This window comes from Rhinoraja longicauda, chromosome 1, assembly GCF_053455715.1.
Source record: "Rhinoraja longicauda isolate Sanriku21f chromosome 1, sRhiLon1.1, whole genome shotgun sequence".
Classification (NCBI taxonomy): Eukaryota; Metazoa; Chordata; class Chondrichthyes; order Rajiformes; family Arhynchobatidae; genus Rhinoraja; species Rhinoraja longicauda.
Window position 1 is genome coordinate 70,679,164 of NC_135953.1, and position 16,980 is coordinate 70,696,143.

Sequence of the window (16,980 nt, forward strand, 5' to 3'; positions counted from 1 at the left end):
ATCCTGCTGTCCCACTGAGTTTCTCCAGCATTTTGTGTCTTATCTTCGATTTAAACCAGCATCTCCAGTTCTTTTCTACACAGGTCAAGGTTGAGCCTGGGTTGCTGGAGCTAAGAGGCAACAGCTCTATCAAATGCTCCACTCTGAGCTCTACTTACCAACCCTCTTGCTGGTGGAAATAATTCTTCAGTAACTCGTTCAAAGTATTTCATAGTGTCAGAAACCCCTGCTGAATTGCCCCTTTATCTTCTCTGCTTTGAGAAGAACAAACCCAGCTGCCAGTTCACGGATTAGATCCCACTAATTTCCCCTGTACTCTGTTCTGTGATACCATACCTCTATGTTACTGAAGATTCACACCCTTGGTGCAATTCTATAAAGTCTTTTCAACACCCTCTGCATGGTCTTGATTTCCTTCCCAAATACTTTGTCATAGCCCCAAGCAGCGATTTAGAAAGGTTTGACAAATCCTTCTTGTGATATACATGGTGTCTTTACCTAGAAAGACGGGAGTCCCACATGCATTTTTATCAGCCTTCTCCACATCCTCTCCCTCTCAAACAAATCTATACTATGGGCCCCTCTGTTCCCACATCCTTGGAGAACTGCACAATTTAGTTTCTCGTAAACCACTTCAAAAACTGTTGGAACAATTAATGCCCATGAGCTAACAGTAATTTGGTTGGAATTTTCTGCGGACTGAGAAATAAAGAGCAGAAACATGCTGCTGTGTTGGTGATATAATATCTGGGCTCGTGCTGAATAAAGTCTAAAAGCCAAGACTATCTGAACTTGACCAGCAGAGATAAATGAGCACACGCTGAATACATAGCTGACAGCTTTGGTCCCGGATCAAGGAATAGACCTTTTCAAAGCGATCATGTAATTTATTACACTTGTCAACGACACAAGTGGTAATATTTCCTGTGTCATCACCTGTTTGGTTTTGTGGATCCCCATCCTGTTCCACTCAAACATTCCCCGATTCATCATACTGGGTAAAGAGCAATATCTTCATTGGAACACACACCGGGCTATTCTCCAGGCTGTTATCTCTGCTATTCAATTCACTGACGTACATTATGTTAGAAGTAAATTTGATTGAAACCAAAACCGTGGCAAAAATAACCCGCATCTGATTCTGCAGCAGCTAAGCGGGTTCCAATTAGAGAGAGAGAAGCAACTGCAGATGCTGGGTAAACAAACATTTGTTATTAAAACACAATGCATTTGTGCTTTAATTATAAGTTCATCAAAATATTCCTTTCTTTTTATTTATTAAATTCACATGGTGTATAGAGTTGTGAATCTGTGGAATTCTCTGCCTCAGAAGGCAGTGGAGGCCAAATCTCTGAATGCATTCAAGAGAGAGCTAGATAGAGCTCTTAAGGATCGCGGAATCAGGGGGTATGGGGAGAAGGCAGGAACGGGGTACTGATTGAGAATGATCAGCCATGATCACATTGAATGGCGGTGCTGGCTCGAAGGGCCGAATGGCCTACTCCTGCACCTATTGTCTACTCTGTCTAATATACTTTGTAAATGCTTTCTCATTATGATAACAAATTAATACATTTGTTTGATTGTTTCCCCAAGTATATTTCAGTGCAGTCGGGCTGCAGTAGATTTGCTCTGGATGTTGCTTCTCACATACAGCCTAGAATGATCTGTTCTCTCATCATCAAATATTCTGGTAGCACAGGTGTCTTTGAATAGGGCATGATAGAACTTAAGCAAAATCTTTCCTCAGATTATTGGTTGTGTTTAAAAAGAGCGATTCTGTTTGTAACAATTACATTTTTCCATCCATAAGTGGATCGTCTCAGGAGACCAGTTTAGATTGAATCTGCCCGCGGCAGGTGCATCAGAATTATAGTGGCTTACAATCTAATTTTGACATGCTTAATTGAACTGAATGACAGCCAGTGGTTCCATCGGGAACTGCTGGCCATCAGGTATTTGCAGCCCAATTCATCACAAAGGAGTCCAGCATAGAAGTAGGCCCTTCGACCCAACTCATCCATGCAGACCAAGCTAATGCCATTTGCCATCACTCTAAACCTTTCCTATCTATGTATCTGTCCAAACATCTTTTAAATGTTGTTACTGTATCTGCCTCTACCACTTCCTCTGACAGCACACTCTAACCTCTGATGATGAAGTTATCCCTGGGATCCCTTTTAAATCTTTCCCCTCTCACCTTAAATCTTTGAGATGTCTTAAAATGTTTGGTTCCCCTACCCCAAGGGAAAAAAGACCGTGTGCATTATCCTTCTTGAGACTTACCATACACGTCTGTGCACATTGGCCAAAATGGGCTGAAGGTCTGATGTTCGTGTTTTCAGTCCCACTCTGTTGCTGGGCTCCACCGGTGATGGAACACTACTGTACTGAGGACAGGAGCATTTTGGTGGTGGGTCCTTGAGATTTGGTGACCTTGGCCAGCTGGCCACTTGGGTCCTCATCTGCCTCGCAGGATGCAGATTGAGTGGGAGCGTCATTTCTTTCTTCCCACTGGCGGCACAATGGCGTAGTGATAGAGTTGTTGCCTCGCAGCACCAGAGACCCAGATTTGATCCTGTCCTCGGGTGCTGTCTCTGTGGACTTTGCATGTTCTCCCTGTGACCGAGTCAGTTTTCTCTGGTTGCTCTGGTTTTCTCCCACATTGCAAAGACGTACAAGTTGTTGGTTAATTGGCCTCATTAAATTGTCTCTCCGATGTAGGATAGAATAAGAATGAGTATAGACGTTAGGAGGTCATATTGCAGTTGTAGAAGATCGTAAGTGATAGGAGCAGAATTAGGCCATTCGGTCCATCAAGTGTATTCCGCCATTCAGTCATGGCTTATCTATCTTTCTCTTCTAACCCCATTCTCCTGCCTTCCCCCCATAACCCCTGACACCTGTACTAATCAAGAATCTACCTATCTCTGCCTTAAATATACCCACTGACTTGGCCTCCACAGCCTTCAGTGGCAAAGAATTCCACAGATTCACCACCCTCTGACTAAAGAAATTCCTCCTCTTTCTCAAAAGAATGTCCTTTAATTCTGAGGCTATGATGTCTAATCCTAGACCGTCTGACTAGTGGAAACATCCTCTCCACATCCACTCTATCCAAGCTGTATAAGATGTTGGTGAGGCCGCATTTAGAGTATTATGTTCAGTTCCGGGTATGATGTTATAGGAAAGATGTTGTCAAGCTGGAAAGGGTACAGAGAAGTTTCACAAGGATGTTGCCAGGGCAAGAGTGTATGAGCTATAGGGAGAGGTTGAGTAGGCTGGGACTCTATTATGTGGAGCGCAAGAGGATGAGGGGTGATCTTATTGAGATGTGTAAAATCATGAGAGGAATAGCTCGGGTAGATGCACAGAGTTTCTTGCCCAGACTAGGAGAATCGAGGACCAGAGGACATAGGTTTAAGTTGAAGAGGAAAATATTTAATTGGAATCTGAGGGGCAACTTTTTCACACAAAGGGTGGTGGGTGTATGGAACAAGCTTCCAAAGGAGGTGGTTGAGGCAGGGACTATCCCAACATTTAAGAAACAGTTAGACGGGTACATGGATAGGACAAGTTTGGAGGGGTATAGACCAAACGCAGACAGGTGGGACCAGTGTAGTTGGGACATGTTGGCCGGTGTGGGCAAATTGGGCCAAAAGTCCCGTTTCCACACTATATCACTATGACTAAGAGTACGGGTGAATGTGGTCAGTGCAGACTCGGTAGGCCGAAGGTCCTGTTTCCACGCTGTATCTCTATTAATAAAACACTCTAAATAAAGGTGGGCAGACCCTGGGTGACTAGTCTAGAAGATGGGGTAGGCCCAGCATAATCTAGATGAGCAGGGTGCCCGTGATGGTGGGTTTGAGTGGAAAGTTACTCCAACGCCTAAATTCAGCTTTTAAATCTTTCAGCAAACATCAAAGATTCTGTGAAAGCAGGAACTCTGAAATGGAGAGAAGAACCATCAAAACTTTTATCTGGAAATAAATTTCAGGACCGATATGTAGTCTTGCGAGATGAGAAGCTACTCCTTTACAAAGATGCAAAGGTGAGTTTTTACTTTAATTGTGGATTTGATTTACCGTATTTAAATTAGATGAATTTAAAACTCAAATTTAAAGCTTTTACTGTGCGCCACAGTAAAATAAAATCCACCTTCATTGTTTGAGAGAACAAGCAGCTTAAGTGGACTGAGCAGACAGCTCGGAACTAACTGATAGTCAAAAAGCAAAAAAAATTGCAGAGCCAAAAATATAAAATAAAAATCGCAAATGCGAGAAATCCTCAGCAGGAGAGAGAGAAACAGAATTAATGTTTCGGGTCAATGCCCTTTTGTCAGAACAAACGACTAATGAAGCTGTTTTGCTGACTTCTACCCTCAACTTGGGCATTGATTCTGTGAAAGTTGGAGAGCTTTTCCTCTCGAAAGCCCGATTAATCCAAAATACCCTTGGTAGTAAATCCTCTGACGATGGTATTAAATATTGAGAAAATCTACTCAGACTGTCATTATCTTCGAGGAATAATACGTGGAAATTGGTCTTCCTTCCAAATGTATTTTATGCACAAATAAAAGTTACTCTCTACCTCTTAGATTGCACAAGTGATTATTTTTGAGTTCTTCTCCTTGCGTTTGAGGCAGCAGAAATTATGTAACGCCCTCCAGGCGCTGTAGCCAGTGCAATGTGCTGTTGTCAAGGGCCGTGAGGTCTACCCCTCCACCAGGGGGATGGAGGACAGTGCAGTCGAAAATGACGTGCTGCGCTGTTTGCTAGTCTGCTCCACACACGCAGGCTGCTGATGGACACAAACCCCAATGATGCATGTTGGCATTGAACCGGCCGACCCCTGTGCGGAGCCGGTTCAGGGCGACCCACTCTTTGCGGGGCATGTCCGAGCCGAGTGAGGCTGTGGTGTTCGGTGCGACAGTGAATTGAGGAGGTGGCGATGTCTGTACCAGTTGATTAGTTTCCTTAGGAAAATTGACCAGGGTACTTCTGTATGTGGCTTATCAGAGTGTGTCTGGTCTTTGCCTGTTACCATTTGCACATCTAATGATGGCTTGGTTTGTACAGCACATATTACTTCCATGTACAGCTGAAAGTGGAACTTCTGGGAGCAACCTAGAACCTTCACCGTAGGTAGTAATGCTGCCTTGCACCACCAATTAGCTGGGTTCAATCCTGGCCTCTGATACTGTCTGTGGAGTTTGTGTGTTTAGATTAGTTCAAAGGTCTTTTATTGTCACGTGTACCAATTAAGGTACAGTGATATACAAATTACCATACAACCATACAAAAAAAAAGCAACAAGACACACAACTACATAAAAATTAACATAAACATCCATCACAGTGGATTCCCCACAGTCCTCACTGTGATGGAAGGCAATAAAGTCCAATCCTCTTCCTCTTTATTCTCCCACGGTCGGGGCAGTCAAACCATCCGTCGGGGCGATCGAAGCACCCGCAGTCGGAGCAGTCAAAGCTCCCGCGTCGGGGCGATTGAAGCTCCTGTGTCAGGCGGCTTGGAGTTCCCGAAGTCAGTCTCAAACCAGGGACCGCGAGCTCCACGATGTTAAAGACCGCAGGCTTCCGTGGTTGGAGCTCGGAGGTCGACTCTTGGCAAATGGATGGCGAGCTCCACAATGTCCGCAGGCTCCCGTGTTGGAGCTCCCGAAGTCGGTCTACAGCAAAGGCCGCCAACTCCTCGATGTTTGGCCGCAGTGCAGACGGAGATACGATATGGAAAAAAAATTGCATCTCCGTCGACGTAATAGATTTTAAAAAGTTTCCCCCAACCCTCCCCCCCCCCCCCCCCCCCCCCCCACCGCCCACATAAAACAAGCTAAAGAACACTAACACTAAAAACATACATTTAACACATACCATTATAACAACAAAGAAGGAAGGGACAAACAGACTGTTGGCGAGGCAGCCATTGCTGGCGCCACCCGGTGGATCAAAGTTTAGAGATACAGCGCGGGAACAGGGCCTTCGGCCCACCAAGTCCGTGCAACCCCCGCACAATAACACTCCCCTCCACACACAGGAACAATTTATATTTCTACCAAAGCCATTTAACCTACAAACCCTGGATGCCCTTGGAGTTTAGGAGGACACCGAAGTTCTCGGAAACCCACGTGCTGACATGGAGAACGTATAAACTCCGTACAGACAGCACCAGTAGTCAGGATCGAACTCTGGTCTCTGGCGCTGTAAGACAGCGACTCTTCCACTGCGCCACCGTGCTGCTGTATTCTCTCTATTTCTTCCATGTGCACCAGTTTTCTCTCATTTTCAAAGATTGGTAAATTATCCCTGGTGTGTGGGTGAGTGGTGGAATCTGGGCAGAGTTGATGGGACTGAGGAGAATAAAATATGCTTATTATAGGATTGGTGTAAATGAATGCTGATTGTCGGCATAGTGGTCAGAGTGGTAGTACTACGTGCTGCACTCAGTAGACTGAAGGACCTGTTTCAATGCTCTACGATTCCTGTTTCAATGCTCTATGACACATCCCATGGGTTTTGAGAATGAGATGGCAACTGAAAGAACTGCACTGTCATAACGTTATCCTTCACACAGCATCTCCCAGCTTACTTTTCAATTGCAAAACACAAAGTCCTGGTGGAATTCGAAGGCCAGGCAACGTCTGTAAAGGGAATGTACATACTATGTTTCAGGTCGGGGCCTTTCCAAAGAAACATCACCTGTCCATTCCCTCATCGCTTGCTACCTGACCCACTGAGTTCCTCCAGCTTCTTGCTCATCTGCGACGTCTTGTGTTTTCACTTTTCAAATGGATGTGTTATTTTGCAGTTTTTTAATTCACTTCTGAGCTCCATTCCGTGATCAATGCTGCTTGACCAGCCCACACATCGTAGTGGCTTTGGAGAGTCAATCAGGCCAGAGCAGATTGGTGTGTAGAAGTAGCCCACATACAGCAGATTACCATGTCCTCCATTCCACCCCACTATCTCCACCTCCCCCCCCCCCCCAAAATGATTTTCCTCACCTCCACAACAGCCTCCTCGGTTGCTGTACTGTGACTGTTATTGGAAATGTTTCTCTAAGTGCTGACCCATCTCTCAGTGGTTATTGTGGCAGCTGGAACTCTCAATGTCCTCCTTTAGTGCATTTTATTGAGTTTGCAAGATATCAAAGTGGGTTTGAGTATCCTTCACAGCAGATCTATAGCTCAGCAAAAAAAGGTGAAATCCAATTTCTAGGCACAGCCTGTGCACATCTTTTTTGAAATCATGAACATGTATTTGTTTGGAATTATTTTAGTCTTCAAATTCACTTTGGAAACTCTCTTAATTGGTTTTCTCAGTCGCTTTCTCTCTTCTAACCTCTTTAACCTCACCCACATTAACATTCAAGTTGTCCTGCACAATACAAGGCTTCTTAACTTGTTTTAATTCTAAGTTACATGATGCTTCATTTATCAATCTAATGGACAACTAAAATGTTTATGAAGTATGCAGTCGAATACATTTGATGTGTTCGGCCAGGCCATTGATTATAATTTGCAGGGGCAGTTTTGACATCCTTAATAATCCAGAATTATCTTCAACTTTATTTCATCTCTATTAACAGTGAAGGTTCTTTGGTACATTATTTAAAACAGAGAGAAACTCAGCTAACATTGCACATAATGGATGCAAGGAAATCGTTCTGAATTTGCCCTAATTGCTTCATTGTTTACTGTGTTACTTGCGAGCAAAGCACCAAGGCAAATTCCTTGTATGTGTACATAATTGGCTAATAAAATGTATTCAATTCAATTCAATTCTAATGATATTTGTACAGCCATATATTCCAAAAGGGATACACTGTGAATATTCTCAATATTTCATCACCCATACTTGCAAATGGAAGAACAGATCTTTAATTTTTTTCCCCTCTTACCTTAAGCCCGTGCCCTCTAGTTCTCACATCCGCCTCTCTGGGAAAAGATCCTGACTATCGAGCTTATCCCTTGTCTATCCATCTTATCTACATCCCTCAAAGTTTATAAACCTCTGTTTGTCCCTCAGCCTCCTTCATTCTGGTGAGAATCACCCACTCTCATTATAACTATATATTTCCATTCCAGGCAACATCCCAGCAAATCTCTTCTACATTCTCTCTGTTGCTACCACATTCTTCCTGCAGTGTAACAAGGACTGTACGCAACAGTCTAAATACAGTTGCAACATGACATCCCAACTCGTACACTCAATGCTTCAGCCATTGATGACAAGGATACCAAATGTCTTTTTCACACCACCTGTGTTGCCACTTTATGGGAATAATGAAATTGTACTGAAGGTCTCTCTGTATATTAATGCACCTTAATTCCTGCAATTTACTTTATGTCAACCAGAATTTGACCCCTCAGAGCTCATTACCTTTTACTTAGCTGGATTAACTTCCATCTCGCACTGCTCCACCTAAAGGGCCTGTCCCACTTGGGCGATTTTAAGGCGACTGCCGGCGACTAGGCTGTCGCCAACAGTTCGCCGGGTGTCGCGGGCATGATCGTGAGGAATCTTCCAAAAATCGTAGTGGATCTCAGCGCGTCGCTGAGAAATCATCCGGAGTGAAATTTCTCGGCGACAGCTGGCTTGTCGCCAGGTATCGTTGCTTATTGCGGGCGTTGTCGCCTGCTGTCCCCAGGATTGATAGGTTCTCTTAGATGCATTTAGAAGCACATAATATTAAAATAAGTAAAGTCATTTCAAAATACCATAAAATGCTTGTGTTTAACCAATTTATTGACCGTCAGGACATTTGACAGGTCGATTGGAGGCGACAGTTTGACGGTCAGGTAAGCGTGGGAATTTCCGCGATGTTTTGGCCTCAGCCATTACATTTAAAGTGGGCTCCATACCCAGATATGCAACCCAGAAACCAGATATGCATCTCCCTTACATTTTCAAAGAATGCCCACACGCTTTTCACAAAAATCCACTGAACCACTTTTTTTTAATACAGCTATTAGTAAACTGGAAGTAAATCCAGTTTATGCCTTGTTACAGTGAAGCTTGGTTTTGTAACCCATACAAGGTGTTATAGTTCAAAACTCTCAAGTACTTACCGACTTGTCAGTGATTTCAGCGAAAATTAGGGCGCCGGAGAAGCATTGACAGCGTGGGAATTTTCGCGAAGTTTCAGAAGACGGTGTAATCTCGACCTGACTCGGCATTGTCGTCGGGTAAAAGAAAATTTTGCCGATCTGCTACGACTTTGATAGTCGCCAAAAAAATCACCTAAGTGGGACAGGCCCTTAACTTCCCAGCTGATGTATGTATCATCAGGCAAACTATTTCTATGATTTCATCAATCTTTATGTCATTTGCAAACTTTGCATACTTTGCATACCAGTGGCATTTTCATTCGAGCCATATTACAGACAACAAAGGTTCCAGCATCGATCCCTGTGGTTCACCATTTACTACAGGCTTACAGTCAGGTAAACATCTGCTTCCTATCACTTCACCAATTGTGGATCCAGTTTGCCAATATGACTCAAATCCCTTGTGCCTTAATTCTCTGGACCAGCCTCCCATGCAGGACCTTTAGTGACATCAGCCTATGATTTATGCTCTTAAAGCAATGTTGACTATGTAACTGGCTGCTGCTGCTATCCATTAACACTTTGAACCTAGAGGGATGGGTCTACAAGGAGGAGAGTGGTAAAGCTTATTGGAGTGCTCTGAACTGCCAAGAACCACCTTGTAAACATTTATAGATGAAGACAGTTTTCAAGACAGAACTCTATTATGTGCCATTCACAAGTATAAGTGTCTCCACTGCAAATGTGCTCCACTCTGACCCTTACTTTTCCACTAACTTTAAATGCCCCCAAGGACCTCAATTTATTTTGAGAAAAGTGTGATGTGATATCCCATCAATCACACCTTTAATTGTAACTCCACCTAATAAGAATGAGCAGGAGGTTCTGTAGGTCACTGGTAGAGCATACCCATTTGATTTTTTTTTCAAATAGTTTGTTCTTTACAAAAGTCAATACTAAACTTGGATATAATTACGTAAAAAAAACATGTGCCTTTTTTCTAAACAGGTGATGCAGAAATGTTCTCAGGTTGTTGCTTTTACAGGCTGAAAGATTGGAATATTGCTGAGAATTGCACATGACTAAACACAGCTTTCCACATTATTAAGAATAAGGCTAACATAAACATAAGTAAGCATTTACTTCCATCATCATTGATTGTGAATGACAAGGCAACCTCATCATATGCCAAATTTAACCCTTATCCCTTTTGGAGTCTTTCAGCATGGAAACGGGCCCTTCAGCCCGACTAATCCATGCCAACCAAGATGCCCCATCTAAGCTGGTCCAATTTGACCTTGTTTGGTCCATGTCCCACTAAACCTTTCCTATCCATGTGCCTGTCCAAGTGTCTTTTAAATTTGTTATTTCACCTGCCTTATCTACCTCCTCCGGCAGCTCACAACCCACCACCCATGAAAAGTAAACAAGTTGCCCCTTGGGTTTCCATTGAATCTTTCCTATCTCACCTTAAACGTATGTTTTCTGGTTTTTGATTCCCCTATCCTGGGTAAAATACTCTGTACATTCGCCCTATGAATTCCCCTCATGATTTTAAACATCTGTATAAAATCACCGCTTGGCCTCCTGCACTCCAAGGAATAAAGTCCTAGCCTGCCCAACAGACCCTCGAATCCTGGTAACATTCTCATATGTCAATTCTGCACTCAGGCCAGCTTAATTACATCTTTCTTATAGTAGGGTGACCAAAACTGAATACAATCCTCCAAATGCAGCAATGCCTTGTACCACTGTTACAGAACATTCCACCTTCTATATTCATTACCCTGATTAGTCATTCTTCAGCCCACTTGCCCAACTGGTCGAGATTGTGCTGTAAATGTTGATAACCTTCACTGTCTACGATTACACGTACCATAACACTTAAAGCTTTTCATTTTTAATCACCTCCAAACCAATTTATTCATAATTATTGTTATTTATCTAGCTAATCTTGCCATCCCCACCCCCTTTTCCAGAGCTCTAACATACATTCCAATTTCCAATGCAAATACAAATATTTCATTGTTATATTGTCAATTCACTGTTATATTGTCGATTCACTGTATCTAAGACCAAAAGTGCCATTTACCTTTCTGTTAACGAATTTTGATCATTTGATATTGGGAATGTTACTTTAACATCTGCACCAAATACAAAGATCCAAGTTCCATTTAACAATGCTGGAAGCATCACCTTATAATATTTATCTTTTGTCACGAGTGCAATTAATTCCATTTATCCTATACTTACACTTCAGTGAACAGTAATGTAACATTTTCCACGCTCCTTTCCTTCAAATGTTCTCAAAAAAAGATACTTAAGTCCTCTTCTGCATTCACTTCCTCCACTTCACCTGGCCCATCCCCTTATTCTAATCTTTACTGGGCTGTAAAACCTCTAGCTCCGGATGATTTTTGGCCCATTAATTTCGTAAAGCCTGATTATCTTTGATGTATACTTATTTCTGTGACTGATTCACCAACCATCTCCAGAATGTCTGTTGTTCACGATTGACTTTCTTCCATAAAACAGAAGAGTGAAAACATCCATCAGCATTTTATGGTCTTTTAATTAGGCAGGTTATCCATCTGCTTCTCCTCCAGATCCCCAGCCTCATACTTAGTCTCTGGCAGTAAGAGATTGCACCCTCCATCCTGTGTTAATGAAATATGATTGTGTTCAGCAGAATTTCTGCACTTTGGACTAGTGTTGCACTTCGCCAAAGTTCTGATGAGGGAACACAGAGAATCCAGATTAATGTGACCAATACAGACTATTGAATCCTATACCATGCACTCAATCCTTTAAGCCATGGGGGCTGGGAACGTTATTGGAGATGTCTTGAGAATAGTCATTATTGTCAAGGAGGTGCTGGACATTCTAAGATGTACAAAGATAGACATATCTGCAAGGGTTGATCAGATATATCCAAGGACACTGTGGGGAGTTAGGGAAGAACTTTCAGGAGTCCTGGCTGTGATAAATGAATCGTCATTAGACACAGGTGAGGTGCTGGAAGGCTGGAGGATGTCTAATATTGTGTCTCTATTTAAGAAAAGTTGCAAGGAAATACTTGGGAATTATTGACCAGTAGAAACATAGAAGCATAGAAAATAGGTGCAGGAGTAGGCCATTCGGCCCTTCGAGCCTGCACCGCCATTCAATATGATCATGGCTGATCATCCAGCTCAGTAGCCTGTACCTGCCTTCTCTCCATACCCCCTGATCCCTTTAGCAAAAAGGGCCACATCTAACTCCCTCTTAAATATAGCCAATGAACTGGCCTCAACTACCTTCTGTGGCAGAGAATTCCACAGACTCACCACTCTCTGTGTGAAGAAATGTTTTCTCATCTCGGTCCTAAAAGACTTCCCCCTTATCCTTAAGCTGTGACCCCTGGTTCTGGACTCCCCCAACATCGGGAACAATCTTCCCGCATCTAGCCTCTCCAACCCCTTAAGAATTTTATATGTTTCTATAAGATCCCCCCTCAGTCTTCTAAATTCCAGCGAGTACAAGCCCAGTCTATCCAGTCTTTCCTCATATGCAAGTCTCGCCATCCCAGGGATTAATCTGGTGAACCTTCTCTGTACTCCCTCTAAGGCAAGAACGTCTTTCCTCAGGTTAGGAGATCAAAACTGCACACAATACTCCAGGTGCGGTCTCACCAAGGCCCTGTACAACTGCAGCAGAACCTCCCTGCTCCTAAACTCAAATCCTCTTGCTATGAATGCCAACATACCATTCGCTTTCTTCACTGCCTGCTGCACCTGCATGCTTGCTTTCAATGACTGGTGCACCATGACACCCAGGTCACGTTGCATCTCCCCTTCTCCCAATCGGTCACCATTCAGGTAATACTCTGCTTTCCTGTTCTTGCCACCAAAGTGGATAACCTCACATTTATCCACATTATATTGCATCTGCCATGCATTTGCCCACTCGCCTAATCTATCCAAGTCACTCTGCAGCCTCCTAGCATCGTCCTCGCAGCTAACACTGCCACCCAGCTTCGTGTCATCCGCAAACTTAGAGATGTTGCATTCAATTCCCTCGTCCAAATCATTAATATACACTGTAAATAACTGGGGTCCCAGCACTGAGCCTTGCTATACCCCACTAGTCACTGCCTGCCATTCCGAAAAGGACCTGTTTATTCCTACTCTTTGCTTCCTGTCCGCCAACCAATTTTCTATCCACCTCAAAACTGAACCCTCAATACCGTGTGCTTTAAGTTTGTACACCAATCTCCTATGTGGGACCTTGTCGAAGGCCTTCTGAAAGTCCAGATATAACACATCGACTGGTTCTCCCTTATCCACTCTACTAGTTACATCCTCGAAAAATTCTATAAGATTCGTCAGACATGATTTGCCTTTGGTAAATCCATGCTGACTTTGTCCGATGATTTCACCACTTTCCAAATGTGATGCTATCACATCTTTAATAACTGACTAACATCTGTGATGGGAAATCTACTAGAAAGGATTCTGCAGAATAAGTTATACAGTCATTTGGAAAGCAGGGATTGATTAGAGATAGTGAGTGTGGTTTTGTACATGGGAGATCGTGTCTCATAAATTTAATTGAGCTTTTTGAAGTAACAAGGTTGACGAGGGCAGGGATGTAGACATAGTCTACATGGACTTGACCAAGGTCTTTGATAAGGTATTGCATGGTAGGCTACTCTGGAAGTTTACTTTACATAAATCCAGGAAGCGCTAGCTAGCTGGATACAAAATTGCCTTTGTGGTAGGAAGCAGAGAGTGGTGATGAAAGATTAGTTTTTGGACTGGAGACCAGTGACTTGTAATGCGCCTCAGGGAAGAGCACTTGGCCCATTGCTGATGGTCATCTTTATAAATTATTTGGATGAGAATATACAAGGCGTGATTAATAAGATGGAAGATTATACTAATGTAGGTGGTATCGTAGACAGTAAAAATGGTTATCAAGAATTACAGCGTAATGTTGATTGCTCGACAAGTGGCACAAGGAATGACAAATGGAGTTTAGTTCAAGTATGTGTGAAGCATTGCCTTTCGGGAAGAGGCTTAGATGGGGCATCCTGATCGGCATGGGTGAGTTGGGCCGAAGGGCCTGTTTCCATGCAGTATGATTCTGTAGGACCACTCTTTGTGTAATTTCCACACTTTAAAACGCCTTGCTCAAGGAAAAGAGAGAAAAGTTATGTAGTACATTTAACTTTTCACATGTCCTGAACATAGTTTAAGCAAAAATATAAAATTCCTGCCCTTCCATTATTAGTTAAGGAAATTTTACTCTGACCTTAAATTCACATTGGAATTCTTGCAAACAATTATCATTGAATTTCCTTAGGTTCTGATGAAGGCTTCTGTGGAAGCCAAAAAATGGAAGATACTAAAAATCTGAAATCTCATTCCCAGTTCTGATAAAGGGTCATTAGTCTGATTTTTTTTTCCACATTCAACAGATGCATCTTGATCTGTTGAGTGTTTCCAATATTTTTTCATTCGAGGCCTCTATAGATCTAATTTCATACTTGGATAAATATATAGAACTCGTACAACCAAACCAGCTTCACAGTTAAATTAGATTCAATCGTTAACATTCACACAAGGCAACAGATTATTACATACGTTATTATAAGCGAGTTCGGTATTACAACTGTGCATGCGTGAGTTTGCCCAGGTCATGGGTCATTCGGGATAAACATTCTCGCTAACTGAGCTACTGTGTGTATACATTAAGATCGATAATTGTTTTGACTTGCGTTTCATACGTATTTTCCAGTTTTGCTTCTTCGAGGTAAGAAAATACTGCTTTCAAAACTATTAAGTAGGTGTATTTATGGTTCATTTGTGTTGAACTAAGGTCGTCATGTTGAACTAAGGTTGTCTAAAGTGTTTTAACATCCTGAGAAACACTTTACCCATCACTTTAGTTCTGTATATTGATGGTATTTTCACCATCTGCGCAGCATTAAGTAATTTACTGCTTCCGTTGGTGTGTAAATGAGATGTTGTTGCACTTGCAGATCATTTTGATCAGAAGTTCAACTTTATGTTCAACCAGATTTGATATGAACTGAAATCCAGAACTTGCCGAGTTTGCAACATGTACATTTCAACTCAATCAGAGCTTTACATCTCTTACATCTTACTTATTTTGCAAACAGTTTTGTTAGAAACATGTATCTATACAAAGCTTATTTATTGCGTTTAATTCATAGAATACAAACTGGTGGATTTTTTTCTGACAGTATGACTGTACTGAACTATACATTTAGTTTGTGAAGGCCCAGTGTGATTGCATAAGGCCCAGTGTAGTTGCATAAACAATTTTAAGAGAATTTGTTTTTTCAAGCCACAATGACTATTTACTAATAGTTATACTGTATGTGTATCTGGATTTTTTCCAGGATGCATGTCGGGATCTTGTGTTGCATATTTGCTGTGAAGTTTTTAATAATTCTTCATGTACCAGGTAGAGATAAAATGTTGGGGAAAATCATAGTGCTTTGGAATTGCCAATAATTGATTAAAAAAACATGCTAGGTGAATAGGAGGTGGCATGTCATGGTTCTTGTACACACGATAGAGGGTTGCTTGCTAGCATTTTGAGGGGGAGATACGGGGATTACTTCTCAGACAATCAACTCCATCATTCTTGCAAATATTCAAGTGAAAGAACATATAACTCTCAGCACATTTGGCAGATTTCCTCGTAGTTGAATACAATACACATCACAATCAGTAAATGTACAGAAGTTCATACAACTCTTAATTTCTTTCATTTCATTTAATCATTTATCAATCATTGTTTCAGTGTAAGTTACATGTATATGTTTAGAAGCAGTCACACATTTGCATAGTACTTATGACGAGTTGCATCTCCAAACTACAAATTGACATTGACTTTATTTCAAGTAAACAAAATTAAAATGTATGGTATATACCATAAACATCAAGTTAACACCAGTTACGCAATTTTTAAGGCGACTGCCGGCGCCGAAATTTTCTTTTCAATAACCACGACAATGCCAAGTCAGGTCGATACAAGTTACTTTTTTTGTGAAACTAGCACCTGGCTAAGAGATTACACCGTCTCCGGAAACATCGCAAAATTCCCACGCTTACCTAAACGTCAAACTGTCGCCTCCAATCTACCTGTCAAATGTCCTGACGGTAAATAAATTGGTTAAACAAAACTATCTGCTGGTATTTTCAAATGCCTTTTCTTAATTTAATATAACGTGCTTCTAAATGCATCTGCGACAACCTAACAAACCTGGGGACAGCATGCGACAGCGCCCGCAATAAGCTACGATACCTGGCGACAAGCCAGCTGTCGCCGAGAAATTTCAAACCGGATGATTTCTCAATGACGCGCCGAGATCCACTACGATTTTTGGAAGACTCCTCATGATCATGCCCGCGACACCCCGGCGAACTGTCGGCGACAGCCTAGTCGCCGGCAGTCGCCTTAAAATCGCCTAAGTGGGACAGGCCCTTTAGACTGAAAACTCAGACCAAAAATGTTATTTTTACACAGAGTTCTGCCCAATACGTACACACAGTTTATACAGAGCTGCGTTCGTGATCACTAGCAATGCTCTTTCTTTATCCCGAATGACCTTTGACAAATCCCATGATTCCTTGCGCACGTGAGTTACTGAACTCGCTATTCTTCCGTGTACAGAGACTGACACAAGTTTAATGATATTTTTGGAATCTCTTGCCCAGAGTAGGGGAATCGAGGACGAGAAGACATAAGTTCAAAGTGAAGGGGAAATTATTTAATAGGAGTCTAAAGGGTAACTTTTTCATACAAATGGTGGTGGGTGTATGGAACAAGCTGCCAGAGGAGGTAGGACTATCCCAACATTTAAGAAACAGTTAGATACATGGATAGGACAGGTTTGGA

The 16,980-nt window shown here is 42.2% G+C and overlaps 1 protein-coding gene across 6 annotated transcripts in view; it reads left to right on the forward strand.

Moving 5' to 3' along the window:
• The window catches only part of arap2 (ArfGAP with RhoGAP domain, ankyrin repeat and PH domain 2), a 325,749-nt gene that overhangs the window by 281,548 nt on the left and 27,221 nt on the right, over positions 1 to 16,980 (forward strand). For all 6 annotated transcript variants that reach the window (XM_078400296.1, XM_078400332.1, XM_078400306.1 and 3 more), the window contains one exon: positions 3,918 to 4,054. In XM_078400296.1, the coding sequence (XP_078256422.1) occupies positions 3,918 to 4,054 (137 nt within the window). The remainder of the gene's footprint in view (positions 1 to 3,917; positions 4,055 to 16,980) is intronic.